Raw genomic sequence first — 21465 nt, forward strand, 5'->3', positions numbered from 1 at the left:
ACCTCCCCCTGCCCTCCCCAACATACACACTTAGGCCTGAAATTTGCCTTCTAAGCATGGTTTTAGCCACATTCCACAATACTTACAGATTATTTTTATTGTCATTATTTTCAGTACATTTCCTAATTTCTCTTGTGATTTCTTCTTTTGCCCATGGATTACTTAAAAGTGTATTTTAATTTCTGGTTATTTTATCTAGATTTCAGTAGGTTTTTTTAGTTATATTTTTGTTTGTGATTTCTAGTTTAATTTCATTGTGGTCAGAAAACATCTTTATACTTCCAGTTTTGTGAAATATGTCAAGCCTTAAGTCCTTGTACAGTATGTGATCAATTTTGGCAAATTTCCACAGATACTTGAAAACTGAAATCTGTAGATGTAGAATGTTCACTACTTTCTAGAGCTGAGGTTCTGAAACTTGGAAAACCACTGTTAAATATGTTAAAAACTACAGGTAAAAAAAAAAAAAAAAAAAAAAAAAACTACAGGTCATATTCCAGATATGCATGCCTCCTGGCTTTTTTTTTAATAAGGTAGGAAGATAATTTGCCATCTTTTGTGGGTGCTCTACAAAATGCAGATGGTAATATAAAATGTTTAAAATATTTCCATGTGTGAGCCCTTCGATGCATATAACATTTCCACAAAATAGGATGTGGAATTAGGTCGTAAAATTAGGGAAAAAGTAATAGTAGGGCATCATCATTTTGATGGTGTAGATTCCACATATAAGTGACATTATATAGTATTTTTCTCTTTCATCTGACTTATTTCACTTAGTATAAGTGAAATACCCCATTCTGAGGGTCATGAGGACACCCTCAAGGCTCATCTGTGTTGTCACGAATGGCAGGATTTTCTTCTTTTTTGTGGCTGAATAATAGTCCATTGTGTGTGTGTGTTTCTATATATCTTCATCCATGGATAAAGAAGACGTGGTATGTGTATACAATGGAATATTAATCAGCCATTAAAAACGACAAATACCAACCATTTGTTTTGACATGGATGGAACTGGAGGGTATAATGCTGAGTGAAATAAGTCAATCGGAGAAGGACAAACATTATATGTTCTCATTCATTTGGGGAATATAAATAATAGTGAAAGGGAATATAAGGGAAGGGAGAAGAAATGTGTGGGAAATATCAGAAAGGGAGACAGAACGTAAAGACTGCTAATTCTGGGAAATGAACTAGGGGTGGTAGAAGGGGAGGAGGGCGGGTGGTGGGAGTGAATGGGTGACGGGCACTGGGGGTTATTCTGTATGTTGGTAAATTGAACACCAATAAAAAATAAATTTAAAAAAAAAGAAAAAAAGATTTATAGTTACTTTTCCAACTTGGGTGCCTTTTTGAATTTTTTATTTATTTATTTTTTGCTTAATTGTTCTGGCTACAACTTCCAACTCTATGTTAAATAAAAGTGGTAAAAGTCAGCATCCTTGTCTTGTTCCTTATCTTAGAGGAGAAGCTTTCAGCTTTTTACTGTTGAATATACTGTTAGCTGTAGGTTTGTCATATATGGCCTTTATTATGTTGACTAACATTCTCTCTCTACTCGAGAGACCAGTTGCTCAGCTGGTCTACCAGTTACTTGAGAGTTTTCATCATGACTGGATGTTGAATTCTGTCAAATGCTTTTTCTGTATCTACTGAGATAATCATATGATTTTTATTCTTTATTTTGTTAATGCATTATATCACATCGTTGATTTGTAGATGTTATACCACCTCTGAATCCCTGGGATAGATCCCAATTGATGGTGCTGTATGATGCCTTTCATGTATTGTTGAATTTGGTTTGTTGATATTTTGTTAAGAATTTTTGCATCTAAAAAAAAAAAAAAAGAATTTTTGCATCTATATTCACTAGGGATATTGGCCTGTTGTTTTCTTGTAATGTCCTTGTCTAGCTTTGGTATCAGGGTAACGCTGGCCTGGTAAAATGAGCTGAGATGTGTTCTCTCCTCTTCTGTTTTTTGTAAGAATTTGAGAAGAGTTATTATTAATTTTTCTACTTCAATGAAACCATCTGGCTCTGGACTTCTGTTTGTTGGGGTTATTGATTACAGGTTTAATCTCCTCATTAGTTACTGGTCTGTTCAGATTTTCTATTTCTTCATGATTTGGTAGCTAGTATGCTTCTAGAAATATATCTGTTTCTTCTAAGTTGTCCAGTTTGTTGGTATATAGTTGTTCATGGTAATCTTATATGCTCTTTTGCATCTGTAGTATCAGTTGTAATGTCTCCATCCTCATATCTAATTTTATTCATTTAAATCCTCTCTCTTTTTTCCTTGGTGAGTGGCATCTACCCTCTTCCATGTAGATACAGACATTGAAGCTGACTGCATCTCCATCTTCACCTTGATAGCTTCTAATTAATCTAAGTGAATTATGGTAATCCCATTCACCCATCAGAAATGGTTTGAGGAATAGGTATGTACCCAGTTCTTTCCAGTGCGATCTGTGGGATAATAAGCTGAGCAATCTGAGATCTGAGAAAAATCACTTTTTTTTTTTTAATTTGTTTATTCATGAGAGACACACAAAGAGAAAGAGAGGCAGAGACACAGGCAGAGGGAGAAGCAGGCTCCACATAGGGAGCCCAACGTGGGACTCAATCCCGGAACTCCAGGGTCACGCCCTGGGCCAAAGGTGGAGCTAAACCACTGAGCCCCCCAGGGATCCCCTTTCTTTTTTAAAAAAAAAAAAAAAAAAAAAAGGTTGAGGCACCTGGGTGGCTCAGTAGTTGAGTGTCTGCTTTGGCTCAGGTCGTGATCCCAGGGTCTGGGGATTGAGTCCCGCATCAGGCTCCCTGCAGGGAACCTGCTTCTCCCTCTGCCTATGTCTCTGCCTCTCTCTCTGTGTCTCTCATGAATGGATAAATGAAATCTTTAAAAAAAATTATAAATTTTAAATAATAAAGGTAAAGGAAAAGATGGTAGGCTGACTCCTAAAACCACTACATTGGGAAATTTTTTTTTTTAATTTTTATTTATTTATGATAGTCACAGAGAGAGAGAGAGGCAGAGACACAGGCAGAGGGAGAAGCAGGCTCCATGCACCGGGAGCCCGACGTGGGACTCGATCCCGGGTCTCCAGGATCGCGCCCTAGACCAAAGGCAGGCACCAAACCACTGCGCCACCCAGGGATCCCTACATTGGGAAATTTTTAATTGACTTAATGTTACAGCAAATATTAGGTATTATCATTTAATTTATAATTCAATGGCTGGTTAAATATACATTTTTATGAGGGGAAGATATTGGTTAAATAATTTTAAAAGTATCAGTAGAGAATATATTTGGAAACAACAGAAAATCCAACTATCAGTGTTTTGTTGTTATGTTTTTTAACATAGAGGGTTTTGTCTCAGGCTTCTAGAAGTTTAAAGATAGCTACTTAGTAATGTTTCAGTTACCCAGATACTCTGTATCTTTCTACTTCTTCTTCCTTAGCTCTTATTGTCATGCTTGTTACTCGGTAGTTACAAGATGGTCGCAGCAGCTCCAGGCAGGAGGAAGGAGAAAGAACAAAAAGGGCATGACAGCTCTACCTGCTTTTATCAGGAAAACCAAAGGTTTCCTGGAAGCCCCTCTCTGAAATCTGGGATATTGTGTTTTATTTGCTACTCCTGGAAGCCCCTCTCTGAAGTATGGGATATTGTGTTTTCTTTGTTACTAAGTGCAGTATATCAGTTCAATCTATCTTCCTTCTCAAATTTAGCTTCCAGTATGTTAATTCAGTAACTTTTTTTATCTCTTACGTCTTATAAACCAAAGTTATATGTTAGACTGACTAGGTAAGACATTTAGTTTTCTTTTTCTAAAATTAGGGCTTCTGAGCAGATATGTAAATTTGTGCTAAGTTCATGCAAATTAATATTTTTCATTTGAACCAGGCATTGTGATAATTTTTAAATGAGCTTTGTATTTCTTATGTAAAGTTTTACTGTCTTAGGAAGAACAGAAGACCTATTGAGCATTTGAACTGAACTCCATTATAAGAATTATAATACAAAATACCTTTTTTTCAGGGCCCCTTTTAAAAACGGAGATTCACAGTCCATTAAAAGAAAAAATGAGCAGTGTTTAAATTTCATACCTGATACTGCATTCAGGATTTATCTGCAGAGACTTAGCTACTCTTAAATTGTATAGTCAACTCTATTTTTTTTTTTTACATCTCCCACCTCCCCCACCTCTCTCCTGTTCACAGACGTATTTATTCTGAGTTGCTGAGACAGATCATTGAGGTAAAAATTAAAAGGATCATTTAAGACAGAAAGAAAACGTGGTTTCAGATTCATTGCTGGTGGTAGCGATGCCTGCTGTAGACAAGGTGGAGCCGTGCTTTAGAAGGAGTGGGGATGCAGGGTGCAGTGGGGCAGGCAGTGGCCACCCGATGGTGGAGACAAGGCCAAATGCTGTATCTGGTTTCTGCTCATCGATGGGGATTAGGCCTGGATTCACAGTGCACTTCATTGTAGGATTCCGGCTTGAGGGTGAATGTGAAAGAACGTTTCTGACACTGCTGAGCTGGTTGCAAGTTTAAGTTCATCTCAGTAGTTGAAGAAAACAAATGACACTTTTATGTTTGTTGTACCTCGAGTGGCGAGAGAGGCCACACATCATAGGGGAGTGTGTAAAATATATGCATGCTTTCAAATTGTTGTGAAAGAAAGACCTAAGTAAATAAGCTGTTTCCCTAAGACTTACCACTCTCCCATTTTTTATGGTATATACCAGCATTTCTCCGAGTATGTGACTTTTATGTTTCCTAATCCTACTGTGCAGGAGAGGAGTGGGAAACCAGACTATTTTATTTCTGCACCTCTCAGGGAAGAAAGAAACTCATGAGTGGGTCTAATAGTTACCTTGCCACAAATTTTTTTAATCCATTTTTTTTAAGTTATATACAGTAATTGTGGACTGTACTGCATGTTGAGGCTAACTGGAAACAGTGACCAGATTCTTAATCATTGTCAGGAAACTGCATTCAGAGAATGAGAAGAACACCCCCACTGGATGAATTGCAGCCACCACCATATCAGGATGACAGTGGTTCTCCCCATCTCTCATGTACGCCCTCAGAAATTGGGGACAGTAAATGTGAATTTTCCCACTGCAGCAACAGTCCAAGATGCTCATATAACAAGTGCCCAAGTGAAGGAAGCACAGGTCATGAAGTAGAAAGTTTTCCTAATAAAGGATACGAAGAAGATGTTCCAAGTGACAGCACTGCCGTCCTGAGCCCTGAAGTAAGTAACACAGCACACAGAGCTTTTTACATGGATGTTACTGGAGGATGATAATCCTGTGCAGCTCCTCTTGGTAAGAAGGTTTGACCACTGTCCTGTCCCTTGTGGCTTACGGTACCAGTATTATCCTTGATCTCATCTTTATCCTGCAGACTTATCAGGACTGTCCCCACCATTCTTCACCCACCCCCCTCTTTTCCCCAAAGGGAAGAAAAGGAGAGTAATTCATGAGATACTGAACCATTATCTCCCCCACACACCCCACACACCCCAGTTTCAACCTCAAAATAGGTCTGTTTTTATTTTCACGTTTTATACAAAACATTCTGGAATTACTTACCTGCTTTTTTCATCTTGAGGTCCCTATTTTTGTGCTTTTTATTTTTTTAATTCTTTTATTTTGGATATTTTTACTTTGGGGGGTCACTCACTCATGTTTTGTGGGTTTTTCCAAAAATAATGTTTTTGCATTTTCATATCATGGAATATGGAAGGGGTAAGTGATGCTCAGCTTTACTAATGAACCTTGAACGCATCATGCTTTTAGAGTTGGTTGGTTGTGTTTTATTTCCTGTTTTGAAACCAAAGTGTGAAAATGACAACAAAAATAGGTGTGTTGAACTTTTGAAGTCTTTCCATGTTCTTAAAACGATTTGTTTTAATCTTCCTTTTATGATGATAACCATAAAGGTAACTTAAAGGTTTCCGTTAGGTGGTATGTACTTTTAAGAACTATTTCTTTTAGATTGCAGGTTTTTACAACTTTTTTCCCAGACAACATTTCATAATATGTAGTGTGTCAGTGTTCTTACTGGATGAATTTTCATCTGTTGTCAAAATTAAATAATGGAAGTAGAGCTATGAACAGAATTCCCTTAGTTTTTAGGTTTTTTTCTTACCTGATTTCTAAACCCACATTTTATCTGTTACTACTTTTCTACTATTTCTACCATTCTAATATTGTATCTAACTTAGGAGAAAATTCCACACTGGAATTTTCAGTTTAATACATCAATATTTCATGATTTTCTGCAAAGAATATTTCTCTGTGCCCTGTGCCTGAACATATATGAGACCGTAATTCTAGAGGTTTACACACTGGATAGATAGCCAGCAAGCTAGGAGTGAAGCCTGGATTGCAGAATTAACAACAGTGATGGCTGGCAACGATTATGCCAGCAGCTTTGCTATAAGCCTTCCAGTCAGCACATTTCATTTTAGTAACATCATCTTCAGGAGGTTATTTCCATTTTACAAAGGAAAACATTAAGACTCAGAGAGCGAAGCAGTTTGCCCACGTATATGCACCTCTCAGATGGTGGAGCTGTCATCCAAACCCAGGTGTGCCTGACTGCAAAAACAGTGCTCTAACCAACTGTATTCTGTTGCCCCTCCTGACCTAAATCATTGCGTGGGAAATTACGTCAATGTGTTGGTACTCTCCCAGTATACCACCAGGGAAGCTATTTCAGAGGACTCGTGGACCGAATTCATATGCTCAGATTACGTGTGTGTGTGTGTACGTGTGCGTATGTGTTAACCTATTTCAGATATAAAGCAAGAAGTAAGAGGAGCAGGATGAGATAGGTTACCACACTTAGGATAGGCTGCCAGTAGGTACAGGTGGCAGGAACACACTGTGTGAGCCTTGATTTAGGTAATGCCCAGATGCCCTGTCCCTCTTTCTGCCCCATCATTGTTTCCTTTATACGGTGTGGTAACTAGGACAAGAGTTGAGATTTTTGTAGATAATCTGTACACCCAGTGCAGGGCTTGTACTCATGACACCCAGATCAAGAGTCGCACGCTCTCCTGCTGAGCCAGCCAGGTGCCCACGAGTTGAGATTTGAACAGGGGTGCCATGGGCCAAAAACCTGGCTTTCTGGGAGAGATGCAGGGACAAGTACTTCTGGTCATTGGTGATACTTGCCAGTTAGACTTTTTAATTTGCATCTCCATATAAGGAACACATGGGTGACAGAGCTATTAGCACAGAGGTGACAGGATCATGGGGTGGGCCTAACAACCCTTTCTCTAGGTAGAACTCATTTTTTCTGTGATATTTTTGACTTACTGATCTATCTTTGGCATATATTCGAGTTATTAATGTAGTTACTGTCTGTATTTACTCTATCTTCTGAATTTTGCCTGTCTCTCAAATTACTGCCTTATTCATTATTTATAGTTAATATAGCCTTTGAGCTTTGCCCATATTTCAGAGGCTGCCAGCTTGCTCTCTGCTAACACTTATGAGTCTCTTCTATCCTGCTTGTTTTTGTGTCTCTACAGAAGAATGGAATATATTCAAATACTGCAAATGCACATTATATCAGCATCTAGATGCTTTTATAGCCCGTTAGTATTGAGTCCAATCTTGTGTTTTTTCAAGTTTATTTTGCTTCCTACTGTTCCTTTAATAGATGTTATTTATCAAATAGAAAATTCTTACTTTCCTCTTGTTTTATCCAGGATATTAGCTGTGTTAGAACCCGTCCACATACATGACTGAACTGGGGTAGGAGTGAGGGTTCCAGAAAGTTCCCTGGCACGGAGGTCACAAACTCTATTAATGACCTATTGCTAGCTCACACTGATTCAAAACTGTAATTCAGACCCCTTGAAAGGAAGAATTATTTTCTAGTTGCCTGTCACAGAACCCAAATAGCAGTTTTTATCTGTAAAAGACCCCCCTTTTAACCCTCTCTGGGACCTTATGAAATTTTTACTTCCTTGAAAACCGTAGTTATTATGATACTATTTTAGAAAGTATTTCATTGAAAAATCAAGCCATGTAATTAATCATCTTTGATTACCAATTACAAAGTGGCATACATTGAAACATTGTGCTCTAGGCTGTCAACTTTTTTGACAGAGTAAGAATATGTTTACCCTGATTTCATCATATTACATTTAAAAAACCCTGAATTCTTCAATAAGAAATATTGTTCTTCGTTTGTTATCTTTCTTTTTTTCCTACATGGTACCAACCAGGTCAACATAGAACATAGTTAGACATGTAAGATTTATCATGTAAAGACTTGACTATTTCTGGTTCTCTACTACATCCCCACCCCCAACCCCACCTAAAACATGGCCTGACCCGTAGTGCCATAGTTAGGTACATGTTAAGCTGCTTTAACAAGAGACCAATACAGTGGCTAAAAACCATCAAAGATAGTCCAGGGTGAGTAGGTGGCTTTGCTTCACCACATTATTCAGGGGCCCGGGGTTTTGATGTCATTGTTGTTGGTTGTGATCACTTTCCTGTCCCCTAAAGTACTGTCCTAATCCACGTGGTCCAGGCAAAGCCACGCATCCTACCTGCATGCCTGCTTGTGGGAAGACTGAGAAAGAGGGTGAAAGACAAGTGATTTCTTCCGTAAACATGGTCTAGATGTTTCACACATAACTTCTGTTTGCTTCCCATTGACCGGGGCCAAGTCTCATGAGTGTAGCAGCCATTAGGCAAGTTTTGAAGCATAGGCTCTTGCCAGGCAGTGTTTTTGCACCTAAAACTCAAGTAGTTCTTAGGCAAAAAGGGAAGACTGGAACCTGCTAGTTGTAACCACTGCCATAGGCACTAAGGACATATCAAAAACAGGAAATTATAAAACTGGTCCACATTTCAAAATAAAAGACATTTAAGATTTCTAAAAATACTAGAAGGGGCAAAGTGGTAGAGTTGCAAGGTCAGAGACCTGGGTTTGGCACTGTCGGTAATAGCCAATTCCTACTACATTCCAGAGGGCTGGACTGGCAGGAATGCAAGACAACTCCAGGTGGAGTGGGTGTGATTTCTTTCAATATTATAATTAAAATATATACCTTCAGTCTTTCTTAAACTTTGGAAATGTGTAGTCAGCAATTTTCGACAGTAATTAACATTAGAAAATACATAGCTTTTAAAATTCAGGTTAAAAATTAAAGTGTACATTGTGTGTGTTATGGAAGTAAGTGTTTGGCTGCAAATATTTTTGAGGCCTTTGGATTTATCCTTTCATATTTCATATTTCCACTGATTTCCAAGCCTAGATGTGTTATTATTGTGTTGCAGATGGGGGCGTTTTAGAATAAACTTTGAAAATGGGGCCAACGTTTTCAATGGCATTGCACTCATATTTATGTCCTCTTTCTTGCCAGCCTAAATACTGAGCTGTCAGTTGTGTTGTATATCATGTTCGAAGTGAGATGTAGTAGTTTCCTACAAAAAGAAGAGAGATACACATTGAAGTGTATATTTTCAATTCGCATCATAAAGACGTATATCCAACTTTCTCAAATTGTGATGGGCAATGCTAAATTCTTTGTCTTTGTTACAATAAGTTTTTGAATTTAACCTACCACTTTTACTACTCTGGCCCTGTAGAGTAACTTTTGATCGTAGTTAACTATTAATTACTATTACTTTCATTGTGACAGCAAATCAAGACAGTTGTCACATCTTCCTAAAGAAATATCAGGTATTTATATACATGCTAGATTAAATAATAGAGTTAAACACTGAAAACATTTAAATTTGCTTTTCTTAGGATATGTCAGCTCAAGGATCATCTTCACAGCTTCCTAAACCTTTTGATCCTGAGCCAGAAGCTAAATATGGCACACTGGATGTGACTTTTGACTATGACTCACAAGAACAGAAGCTTCTGGTAACAGTGACAGCTGTCACAGATATCCCGACATATAACAGGACAGGTGGCAACTCATGGCAAGTACACCTTGTTCTTCTACCTATAAAGAAACAGAGAGCAAAAACCAGCATCCAGAGAGGACCATGCCCTGTCTTCACAGAGACATTCAAATTTAATCATGTTGAATCTGAGATGATTGGAAATTATGCAGTTCGGTTTAGACTGTATGGTGTACATCGCATGAAAAAAGAAAAGATTGTGGGGGAAAAGATTTTTTATTTAACAAAATTGAATCTTCAAGGGAAAATGTCATTACCTGTGATATTGGAACCTTCTTACAATCATTCTGTGAGTATCTGATCAAATAGCCTGAATACGGTTTGTGTCGTGGTATATCACATACATAATTTTTAGAAATCCTTGATCAAGCCAACCAGTGTTTCCATTTTTTATGTAATAATCATATCCTTTGAAAATTTCTAAGCCCTGGATAGGTAGGTATAATTTCTTCTCATTCTCTAGAAGTTGCCCCTGAAAATTATATGTGATTAATTTTATGTATTTTATTTTATCCTTCACAGAGTCAAGTCCAGTGTTTTACACATTTTCTCCTTTGTTAAATATTTATTAGATGATTGGTTAGGACATCAAATGAACTTGTTATAGAATTTATTGTTTTCTTTCCAGGTTAAAACTTAGTGATACAGCAAGATCTAGCCTCATATCTTACTTAGTATACTGCTGAAATTATTTGCTTTTATAGGATATATATTGCTGCCCAGGTCATGACTGATTATCTTCCCAGAACTCCTGTGAAATTATTTTTAAAGATTCAAAAGAAAATCTGGTCTTGCTATACTCTGTACCCTTTTTCAACAAAGATTTTGCAGTATATCTGAGAGAATACTTAAGTTTGGTCTATGAGCTGTTCTCCCTTTTCTCTTTTTTTCTCCAGGTTCTGATCATATACAAGTCTCTCTCTCCCTCTCTTCACATTTTTAACTAAATTCCCATAAGACATTGCAAATCACAGGAGTGCTGAACTGCTTCTTTAAAGTGGGGAGATACATTATACCACATAGTTATTTAGATTATGAGGAAATCTGTAATATGCTGTAAATGTAAATTATGAATTATATTTATTCCTCTCTGTTATATTGAATTAAAATCATTTTTATAATATAAATACAGAGATTTTAGATTGGATGTGTATTTTAAAATAAAAATATAATATTTTAGGGTTGTTTTTAAGCTTTTGTAATTATAAGCGTAATATCAATATCAGAGGCTCACTGAATTTATACCAGACAGCATTTGATCTTATAGGACCATCATTTACATTTATTTTCCAGTATACCATTTTAGCTAGATGATTTCAACAGTTTTAAAACCAAAAGGTGATAACAAATATAGTATATCCCGTGGGTTTGTAGGATAATATTTAGCCTTTATTGATAACTTGTTATAACTGTAAGTTGTAGGATTACCATTTTGGGGAAATGTCCTTTTTAAAAATACAGTATCAGTTTATCAGAGGAGAGAGAAAAGAAACTCCAGGCAATATTTCAGAGGGAAAAAGATAATTTTTTATAAAATTGAATAGTCTGCAATTCTTGATAGAATTTTAAGCTTTTTCATGATTTGGTCTAAGTGATGACTAGTTAACCTATAGAAAAATACATTCTTTTAGAGAAATACCTGATTTAAATTACAAGAGAATGTATCATCATGAGGTATGTATTTTGTGTTTATTTACTTCAAATTATCTGTTCCCGATTCTGTATTGATTATATTTGTTACACAAAGAAAAGGAAGCCATAGAAAATAATATGATTTTATCTCTGGTCAAGCTTAAATTATTTCTGTACACACCTACATTACGTGTATTAGCTTATTACAGTCATCAATTCTCTATTTCTGACAACCAGTACAATACATTTCTGAGGCGTGTTCACAAAAAGAAAAAAGTGCTAGACAAACAGCTTCTAAGACATAGCATTTAAATCTGAATAAAACTATCCATCTTCTGCTCTTAAAGAATTTTTTTCTCTGCACTGCCACACTTTTCAAACATAATTCCTATTTTTCATTGTTCTCTCTTGCCTTCTTTCCTGTCCATCTTCTCAAAATCTCATTGCTTGTTTTTGGCTTCTGTGCCAGAAACAGTTCGGCACAACACAGTTGAGGTCAAGACTCAGAATTCTATCAGTTGTCATAACAATAAAATACTTCTAGAATGTGTATGTTCTGTGTATGCTACAGCATTAATGTTCCCTTTGCTTCAGTTTAGTACTAACCATATGGAGAAATCATGTGATTATGGATTACATGGGTGATTTTAGCTTCAATTCTGTAAGATGGAATATATAGGTAAGAAGTTCTTTCATAATGAAACATTCTTGTAGTTTTGAATAATTATTTGTTGTTGTTGTTGCAAGAATATGAGCTGTTAGGCAAAGGACGGTTTTAAGCCAGTGAAAAAATGTATATACTATGATTAAAACATATTTGAAGCTTAGTTACAGTTTACCTTCATGGCTAATAATAGAAAAATAGAGTTCTACAATGTAACATTGAGCTTTATAGCTATTTTTGGGGGAACTGATCAGATCAATACATTGAGGAAAAAAATGACCACTATCACCTAATGACTTTTTGAGGAATAAATCCCGAGTTTACCTTAGGGTAGGCTTTAAGTTGAACCTTAAGATAAAGATACAGTTTGATCACTGAATGATAGAAAGTATACACAGGGTTGAAAAAACATGAGTTGTGTTTACTAACTAGTTGTGGTTATAACCTTGGATAAATTATCTAATTACTTTAGACATCAGGTTCCTCTTTAGTAAAACTAGGGAATTTAACCAAATGTCCCATCCATCTCTGATATTCCAATTCTATTAATATATATTGGAAAAGATGTTGGTTAAGAACAGAAAGTGGGTGGATTTTAGGTGGGTTTTTTATGCCAAATGTCTGACATTTTGTTCGGATATGTTTTCTTACTCTTCCCTATCTTTTCAACCATCTTCTAATGTTGAAAGCGTCCCAACAAATAGTCCCACCCCCCAAGGGTAAGCCTTGAAGTTCACTTTCCCAGTCTGACTGGTAGCTAGGACAGGAGCCATGCTCCCTGGGCTCTGTCACTCTTAATCATTTCCAGGAAACCTCATTGCACACCGGACAGAGAATCAGGTGCTGCATTCACCTCATGTCTGCATGAGGCTCATGGTGGAGGAATCTGATCTTCAGAGTCAGTAGTAATTCTTAAATAGCTTTGCTAGTGCAGGAATAGTATTGGTGCTAGACAGTGACCATTGCAGGAGAGAAAAGACCGTGACACATAAGTGTCCAGGGCGAGGAGCAGCAGAATTTCCTCACCAGGACAGTTCTGCAGGATGGTTTTAGGCTTTGTTCTTGAGAAGCTTACCCATAAGCCTGTTCTTTAGTCTTCCCTATTCCTTTCGTAAATTACTCTCTCACTTAGAGTTAGCTACCAGTGTTTTTTTGAATGGAACCCTGGCTGATAATTGTAGAAATAGCCATATGGTTTATTATTTACTTGTTTTAGTGATATCTTAAGCCATAGCCAACAGCTACAGTGTTATAGTTACCCTTCCTACCATGGTGTATCCCTCTTAAAATTGGAATTTTTCTCACGTACTCAACTGTGTTCATATGGCACTCTTTCCAAGTGTGGAATGTGTATTTTTGGCCTTGTATTACTGTGTGTTAACAGTTGCCTAGAATAGCCTCTCCTCCTTCCTCATTCTAGTTGTATTTCTCATTCAACTTACTAGATTCTTAATATAATTTTTAATATTGAGATCTTATTCTCAATAATGAGACCTTATTCTGTCTCTCACAAACATACACAACCCTTCCTAAGCAGACAGTATTTAGTTAGCATAATGTACACAGCATGATAACTATTAATGGGGGCTTAAGTCCCAGAGCTGCAAAGCACTGTGTTCAGCTCACATCTTGAATGAGCTCAGAAGTAGACTTTTGGCCAAAGCCTCCAGGTACTAGCCCAGCCCGGCAGAAACTTCGATTTCAGTCATGAGAGACCCTAAGCAGAGAACCCAGCTGAATTCATTTGGACTTCTGACCTACAGGAAACGTGATGAAACTGAAGTTGTAATGCTACAGGTGCTTTATATGTGCCCAGACACCTGTCTTCCATTAAGTCTGGTTCCACATTATATTTCTGTGTGAATGCATAGCATCTGTAGTAAGTAGACATGGGAGTGGATGGGCTTGTCTAAGGGGTGAGGAGATCCTCAGGAACTCCCAGGACTTAAAGACTGGAGAAGGAAGGGGCTAAGTTAGGAAGAGAGAGAAAACAAAATATCACAGAAGCCAAGAAGCAATTATGAAGGAAGGAATAATCAAATGCTTTGTCAAATGCTGCTAATGGAACCAATAATCTAAGTATTAAAATTATTCATTGAATTCAGAATATGCAGGTAATGGATAGTCTTAAAGGGACCAATTTGGGTAGGGTCATGAGGGCAAAATCCAAACGAGACTGGCAATCATGTGGACAACTTTTACACCAAGTTTGTCTCTGAAAATAAGAAGGAAGAGGGGATGGTTTTTGGAAAGTGGGGCTTTTGGAAAGATGTTTTTGAGGTTAGGAGAGATGGGCATGCTTATCATTACTGATGCCACTAATGTCATCAGTGGTGGAGGGTATGAGGGGAGTGGCTAATTGAAGATGGGCATTCATGGATTGGTCTGGGATGAACAGAGAGGCAAAAATGTTAAGAGTATTTTGAAGACACATATTTAAATTGTGGACCATGAAATCTCAGTTGAAGAAAGAAGTGAAGCTAGTAAGGGACTGAAATGCAGGGGAAGGAATGAAAACCCCAAGGATATCAAGGGACAGATAGAGTGAGGAAGAAGTATGGAATGATGGGAATGTGGTGTGAGAGGAGATTGCTTTCAGTTCTGATAATGGATGGCAAGAGTCCAGAGTGAGCATCAGAGATGGAATAGGCGGCATAATCACCGGAGATGGCTAAGTTGGTTAAGCGAAGCCAGGTTCTCTCAATGTCCAATGTGGTGGCTGGGTTCTCCACATGGACATTGAAGTCACAGAAGATACTGGCAGAATTGAAGTGTCAAAGAAGATCGAATTAAAGATTATTGTTCTTAAGGAATGAAGAGGAAAAGTCCAGGACAGACTATGGATAAGGACAGGATGACATCAGTCTTAAAGAAGAATAGTTATTCTTCCCTATAAATTCAGAGGAGGACTATTTGAGAAAGCAACAGAGAACTTTGCTTTTTGACCCTGAGTCACGTCAGGTATGAGGGAATAACTAAGATGAAGAGTCTACAGAGGTTGATGTATCCTCAAGGAAGAATTGGGTTTATCAGGAGTACGAGAAGGCATAGTGAAAGGATTCAGAAAAGGAGGAGCTTGATGGAAGTGTGTGGTAGTGAAGAAGTGCAGAGAATAACAGAATGAATGTTAAAGTGAAAGACCTGGCTGGTATCATCAGGGACTTGCCTTCGTTTTGGTTGTTCTAAAATGTCAATCCCAATTATAATTTGAATCTATTTAAATCTCAGATGATATTTAAAGTGTAATTTAAGTCTCATCTTTATAGAAATGTGTTAGATCATTTCTTTTTTTATAATTTCTAATATAAATTTAAATTAGTTGATCATATCTTTGTATACCAAATATTGAGTACTGGTTATTGCTGTATCAATGTTGGTTGGATGGATGGGTGAGTGGGTGCGTGTGGTACATGTTATTTCTGAGTTACTACCTTTGGTGCTTGCTTCTGTGGCTAGGCATACGTTTTCTTATCAAACTTGTTCTATGTCTTCCTTCTAGATTTTAAATACTTTGAGAATAGAGTCTGTGTGTTTAATTTATATGGTTTTAGTTATACTTACTTTTCATAGAACCTAGAATGTAGGTGTTCAGTGAATACTTGTTAAGTTGATTTCATTGACTTGTTCAGGTAAACCCAATCATTCTAAAATTCTTCCTAAGATCCATGTAACATTATTCCCTAATAGGTATCAATATCCTTAAAAACAGCTCTCTTAGGAATCTTTTATGATCTACAATCCAATAAGCATGATCTTAGGGTAATTAAGTAGAAACACATCACAGAGTTTTATTTTTTTAAGATTTTATTTATTTACTCACGAGAGACACAGAGAGGGGCAAAGACATAGGCAGAGGGAGAAGCTGGCTCCCTGTAGGGAGCCCAGTGCAGGACTCAAACCTGGGACCCCAGGAGCACACCCTGAGCCAAAGGCAGATGCTTAACCACTGAGGCACTCAGGCATCCCATGAAGTATTTTTTTTAATTTATTTATTTATTTATGATAGTCACACAGAGAGAGAGAGAGGCAGAGGGATAAGCAGGCTCCATGCACTGGGAGCCCGATGTGGGATTTGATCCCGGGTCTCCAGGATCGCGCCCTGGGCCAAAGGCAGGCGCCAAACCGCTGCGCCACCCAGGGATCCCTATTTTATTTTTAAATAATCAAAAAGGGACATGTTCATATAATTTCCCATTCAGGAGTATAATGCCACAGTCTTTTAGAATGATCAACCTTCCTCATGTCTTACTGAAATGATGATCTTCTTTTAGATACACGTAATTTCAACCTTTAATTCCTAAATTCCTATATCTCAAAAATAGCCTATCTTTTTTGTTAATAGACTGAATTAATTTAGTTTGATATTTATACTGTGACTTTAATTTTTAAGACAGGTAAATTATTGCTTGTACTCTATAATTGAAATATGTGTCCCTCTAAGAATCATACTTTAGTCTGTATTATTAGCAAATGTCTTTAAACTTGGCTTCATCTATTTTCATATTCACTACATTCACATATTACCATTGTCAGAAATTTACATTTTCTAAATGTAGATTACACTTCTTCATCCTAAAGCAATTTAAAGTAGGTATTTCATGATAAACTAATGATCACAGTTTTAAGAGTTATTACATGAGAGAGAAAGCTGCATATGTGCGATTCAAGTCCCCAGACGGTAACACAAATATGAGTCATGGCTCACTTTAGTGTAAAACTAAGTAGTTACAGACCTATTTAGAGACAGTTATTCAAAGTAGGTGAGCATATATTATCAGTAGAGAGGAATAGCTCTAGTCTCACAAGAAGAATTATCAGATAAATATTTCAGTGAAAGAAGTTAAATTAGAGCATAAAAGGAAGTTTTCTGTTTAAATCAGATTCTTAGTTTACAAGACAAAAAGAAGTCAAGTTTAAGTCCTATGTCTCAAGAAATTTTGAACATGCAGAAAAATCAAGTGGGAAAAACTAAAATTTCAGTGACTAAACTGTTTGTCCTGTATATTGAGTATAGGGAATAAAGACCATCAAGTCAAGTGGGATTCATTTAGTTGAGTCATCCAAGTGCTAAACTGTAAACTACTAAAGACCAACCTATGCTTCATTCTTGTTTCGTGTATATTCATTTAAAAAAATAAGCTAGAAAATTAAAGAATAAGCCTAAAGTACAGGTATTCTGTTCCTTTTCTCCTATAGTTTACTTTATGCAATTTTCCAAAATACTGATTTCAATTATTTGTAATACTAATGAGAGAAATTAACAAACGCCTTATAGCAAGATAGTACTATTTGATAAATTTAGAGTGGAGTAAGGATTATGACAGATAAATTTGGGTTCAGGAGGGCAGCATATTCTATAATTAAGGACACTCTAAAGTACATTAGCAAGAAGGGATAATATAGTGTACTTTACAGAAACATCATGGAAAGATTTAGCTTCAAATTACAAGTATCGACCACTATTTTTAAAAATTATTCTTGTGGACGGTGTAGATATTGGACATCCTAAATACATGCCTTCTTCATTCATTCCAACCAAGAGTTATATGTACTTCCCTTTAAAGGTGCACTTTAGTGCATTACCATGACCAGTTCCCTGTCTTCTGGGTTGTTGAACAATAATAGAAGAGTTATGTCCACAGTGCTTTATATGGTAGGTGGCTGATAATTAATGAACAATAACACTGGATGAGGTTGTTCTTGAGGGCTACCTTTTACAGATAAAAGAAATAGCAAACAGAAGCAACATTTAGTTTTTTCTTAGTCATTTTCCTCCATCACGTTCATATCAAATAGCGGGGCAGTATCCAATGGACAGATAGATGCGTTGCAAAACCCACATCCTTAATTTTAGGATTTTCACATTCAAAATCTTGACAGATAATTTAAAACAGTAAGTTCTTCACTGGGAAATTTATTAAAGTGGTACTAATTTTAAAACGTGGTAAATATGAAAATGTATTTTATCAGAATATATTTTATAAACCAACCAACTCTCATGATCTTGCTTATAGTTTGTCCATCTGAATTAATAGTATTGAAGATGCCTCTCCCAAAAGAGTTGTGGTTTTATCTGCCGGGACATTTATTTTGGAGTAGACAGGGTTTAATGCTACTTTGCTAGAGTAATGCCTATTTAGGCATACAGTGTGAATTTAAAGAGAACTGATAAATACTAATTACAAAAATGTTTTTCTCACTAGAAAATTTGAAATTTAATTTAGAAAAGAAGCAGTTTTACATTTATGCATTTATGTTCTTAGGATGGAATATGAGTTTAAATACTGAACAGGCCTAGGACAGAGGAACTGAATTTTTAAAAATTAAAGTTGAAGGAAATCTGTTAGTGAGTTTTCAGTCTGATTATAACATTTGTTCTGTGGACTCTGCAGGGACCTGTAAGGAGCCAGAAAAAATATCCATTTGACAGTTACATTTTACTTAATTCTATGCAGAGCAAAGAATAATTCTGGTCAAAAAATGATAGTACATGATAAGACTGAATATCAGTTCCTGATGCTGCTTCTATTAGGCAGATATATTTAAGTGATTTCTATCACTGAAAATGAGCATGGTCATCCTGCACATGCCATGTGTGCTTATTCATTACTTGGAAGCTTCTGTTCAAGTGAAATGCATATTTCTAAGTGTTGAGCATGCAGATATACTCTTGGGAAAAGCCTAATTCTCCTTAGTGTACATGTTGGCACCTGGGATAGGACTGGAATATGTGACCTGACTACTTCATAATGTTGGGATGAGTAAATGAATGAGATACGTGAAAACCTTTGTAGACTAGAAATATTAGTTGTTAACTTGAAATAAAATAAGTTATCCTTAATTTAATTTGAATCATTCTGCCATCATTTACTATTTTATAAAGATACTCTCATGGTGCATGGATGGTTCAGTCGGTTGAGCTCCTGACTCTTGATTTCAGCTCAGATCGTGATCTCAGGGTTGTGAGATCCAGCCCTGCTTAGGTTGGGCTCTGCCCTGAGCGTGGAGCCTGCTTGGAATGATTCTCTCTCTCTTCCTTTCCTTCTGTGCCTCCCACTCATGCACTCTCTCTTGTTCTTAAAAAAAAAAAAAAAAAAAAAAAAAAAGGTACTTTCTTGTCTTACAAAAAATAATGTCTTATCTTTCCTTTATCTAATGTTAGACCTAGCATTGTTTAAATAGGCTATATCTTACCAGATTACAATGATCTTTTTATAGTCTGTCACTTTGGACAACTGATGACTAGAATAGTACTGATTTTATTGTTTCTAGCAGAAAAAGCTGGTAGAGCTGATAGGAACTGAAGACTACTTAAGTTTAGTACACACAGTTTTTTATTTTATCTGATTGATGTATCATCAAAGTATATAATTTATATAATCAAAATTATATATCTCTTAATAGTCCCATATTCTACAATAAAAAGTAAAGTGAAAAAAATAAAGTGAACTAATTAAACTTTAACTTGGCTCATTTTTCAAAAACTAAGATATTATCTAGCTCATAGAAAATAGCATATATTATAAGTACATCTTTCATATTTGCTTAATTTGGGGGAGATATATTTTTCTTTGAAATGAAAGCTGGCATTGTCACTTAAGCTGTATTCAAGTTATAAAAAATATTTCTCTATACTAACTCATTTGTGATTTTTCATAAAAGATTAAATAATTACCAGATAGTGGAAATCTACAGTTTTATTTATTATTATTATTATTATTATTATTATTATTATTATTTTGAAATCTACAGTTTTAATGTGAAACTTGTTAGGCATCCAAGACCAAGTTTATATTTGCATTTGTGTGGTTTTACATAACAGGGAGGTTGGGAGCACAGAGGCTCTGCAGTCCTTGGTTTCATGTCTTAGTTCCCCAATTCTTCCTGACTTGTGGTCTTGGGTAACTACTCAGCTGCTCTGTGCCTCATTTATTCATTCATAAAAGGGAATAGTAACCATAATAGCTGCTTCATAAAATGTGTGTGAGAATTAAAGGAGATATTCCATGTAAAGAATTTAAAACATCATCTGGCACAAAGTAGGAACGTGACTCTGTTAACTAATTTGGTTTATTTTTTTTATTCATGTGCGGAGACATTTAGTGTTCTGATTCACTAGCAATCTTCACTAGGTGCTGGTCCATAAGTAAAAATTATTGCATTGTGTTTTTCAAGTTTCAAAATAAGAAGGAACATTTGCAATCTGGAAAAGAGGAAAGTAAAAGGTTTTTGTTTTGTTTTGTTTTGTTTTGTTTTTTTAAGAGAAAGAGTGCATAAGCCTAGGGGGAGTAGGAAGGGGCAGGAAGAGAATCTTAAACAAGCTCCACGCTCAGTGCAGAGCCTAGGCGGAACTTGATCTCATCACCCTGAGATAGTGACCTGAGCCAAAATCAAGAGTAAGCCACTTAACCAAGGAGCCACCCAGGCACCCCAAAGCAAAAGTCCTTTAATTCAACAGTATAAAAAGTGTTTAATCTGACAATACAAATAGCAAAATAACTTTTTTCAGGAACTAAATATAACTCAGGCCTTGAATGTTTTTAAGATACAACTGTCTTGAAATATACTTTGAGTAATTATTTAAACGTCTGAATTATAAATATTCTTTCAATAAATACAATTTTATTATCTTCAGTCATGTTGGGTAACTCATATTTCCTTAGCAAAATGTCCCCAGCAGTTTAAGCCAGGGTATTCTGAGACAGCAAGCCTTGAAACTTGTAATGTTTCATCAACAAAGAGGTTTCTTTTTCACTGCACTGCATGTCCACTGTAGCTCGGTTAGGGCTCTCTTTCGTGTCGTCTTCACTCCGGGATCCAGATGGATAGAGGAAGTTCTTTCTGAAATTTTGCTGCTAGTTAGATGACCCAGCAAACTAATTCTTGTTCCTTCAAGTTTCTGCCCAAAATTAACAGATGCCACCTCCATTAACATTTCAGTGTCTAAAACAGGAGTCGACAAACTTTCTGTAAAGTGCTAGAGAGTTCATTTGTTTTAGGCTTTACAGACTACAGATGGTCTCTGTTGCATAGTCTCTCTCTCTTTAAAAATGTAAGCAAGGGGCAGTGAATAATAGTGAATAGTATTTCATACAAAGAATTGCTGAGATTAATATCTGTAGGTTAGCGCTATTTATAAGTGCACATCAGTAGCTTATAAGTAAAGTTTTGCTTTTAAGTATAAAAATTTGCTCTCTTGGGACAAACATTCAGTC

At 36.3% G+C, this 21465-nt stretch overlaps 1 protein-coding gene and 1 long non-coding RNA gene across 5 annotated transcripts in view; one reads left to right on the forward strand and one right to left on the reverse strand.

Annotated features, from left to right (window-relative positions):
* The window catches only part of SYT14 (synaptotagmin 14), a 210311-nt gene that overhangs the window by 132313 nt on the left and 56533 nt on the right, over positions 1 to 21465 (forward strand). For all 4 annotated transcript variants that reach the window (XM_038542053.1, XM_038542052.1, XM_038542054.1 and 1 more), the window contains 2 exons: positions 4993 to 5264; positions 9794 to 10243. In XM_038542053.1, coding sequence (XP_038397981.1) covers positions 4993 to 5264; positions 9794 to 10243 — 722 coding nt within the window. The remainder of the gene's footprint in view (positions 1 to 4992; positions 5265 to 9793; positions 10244 to 21465) is intronic.
* Positions 9164 to 10425, reverse strand: LOC102152803. Its single transcript, XR_005361885.1, has 3 exons — positions 10212 to 10425; positions 9897 to 9995; positions 9164 to 9465 (listed from the first exon to the last, which is right to left on the reverse strand). It is a non-coding gene; the product is annotated as an uncharacterized LOC102152803 (long non-coding RNA).

The sequence above is a fragment of the Canis lupus genome, chromosome 7 (assembly GCF_011100685.1).
Source record: "Canis lupus familiaris isolate Mischka breed German Shepherd chromosome 7, alternate assembly UU_Cfam_GSD_1.0, whole genome shotgun sequence".
In the NCBI taxonomy this organism is placed as follows: domain Eukaryota; kingdom Metazoa; phylum Chordata; class Mammalia; order Carnivora; family Canidae; genus Canis; species Canis lupus.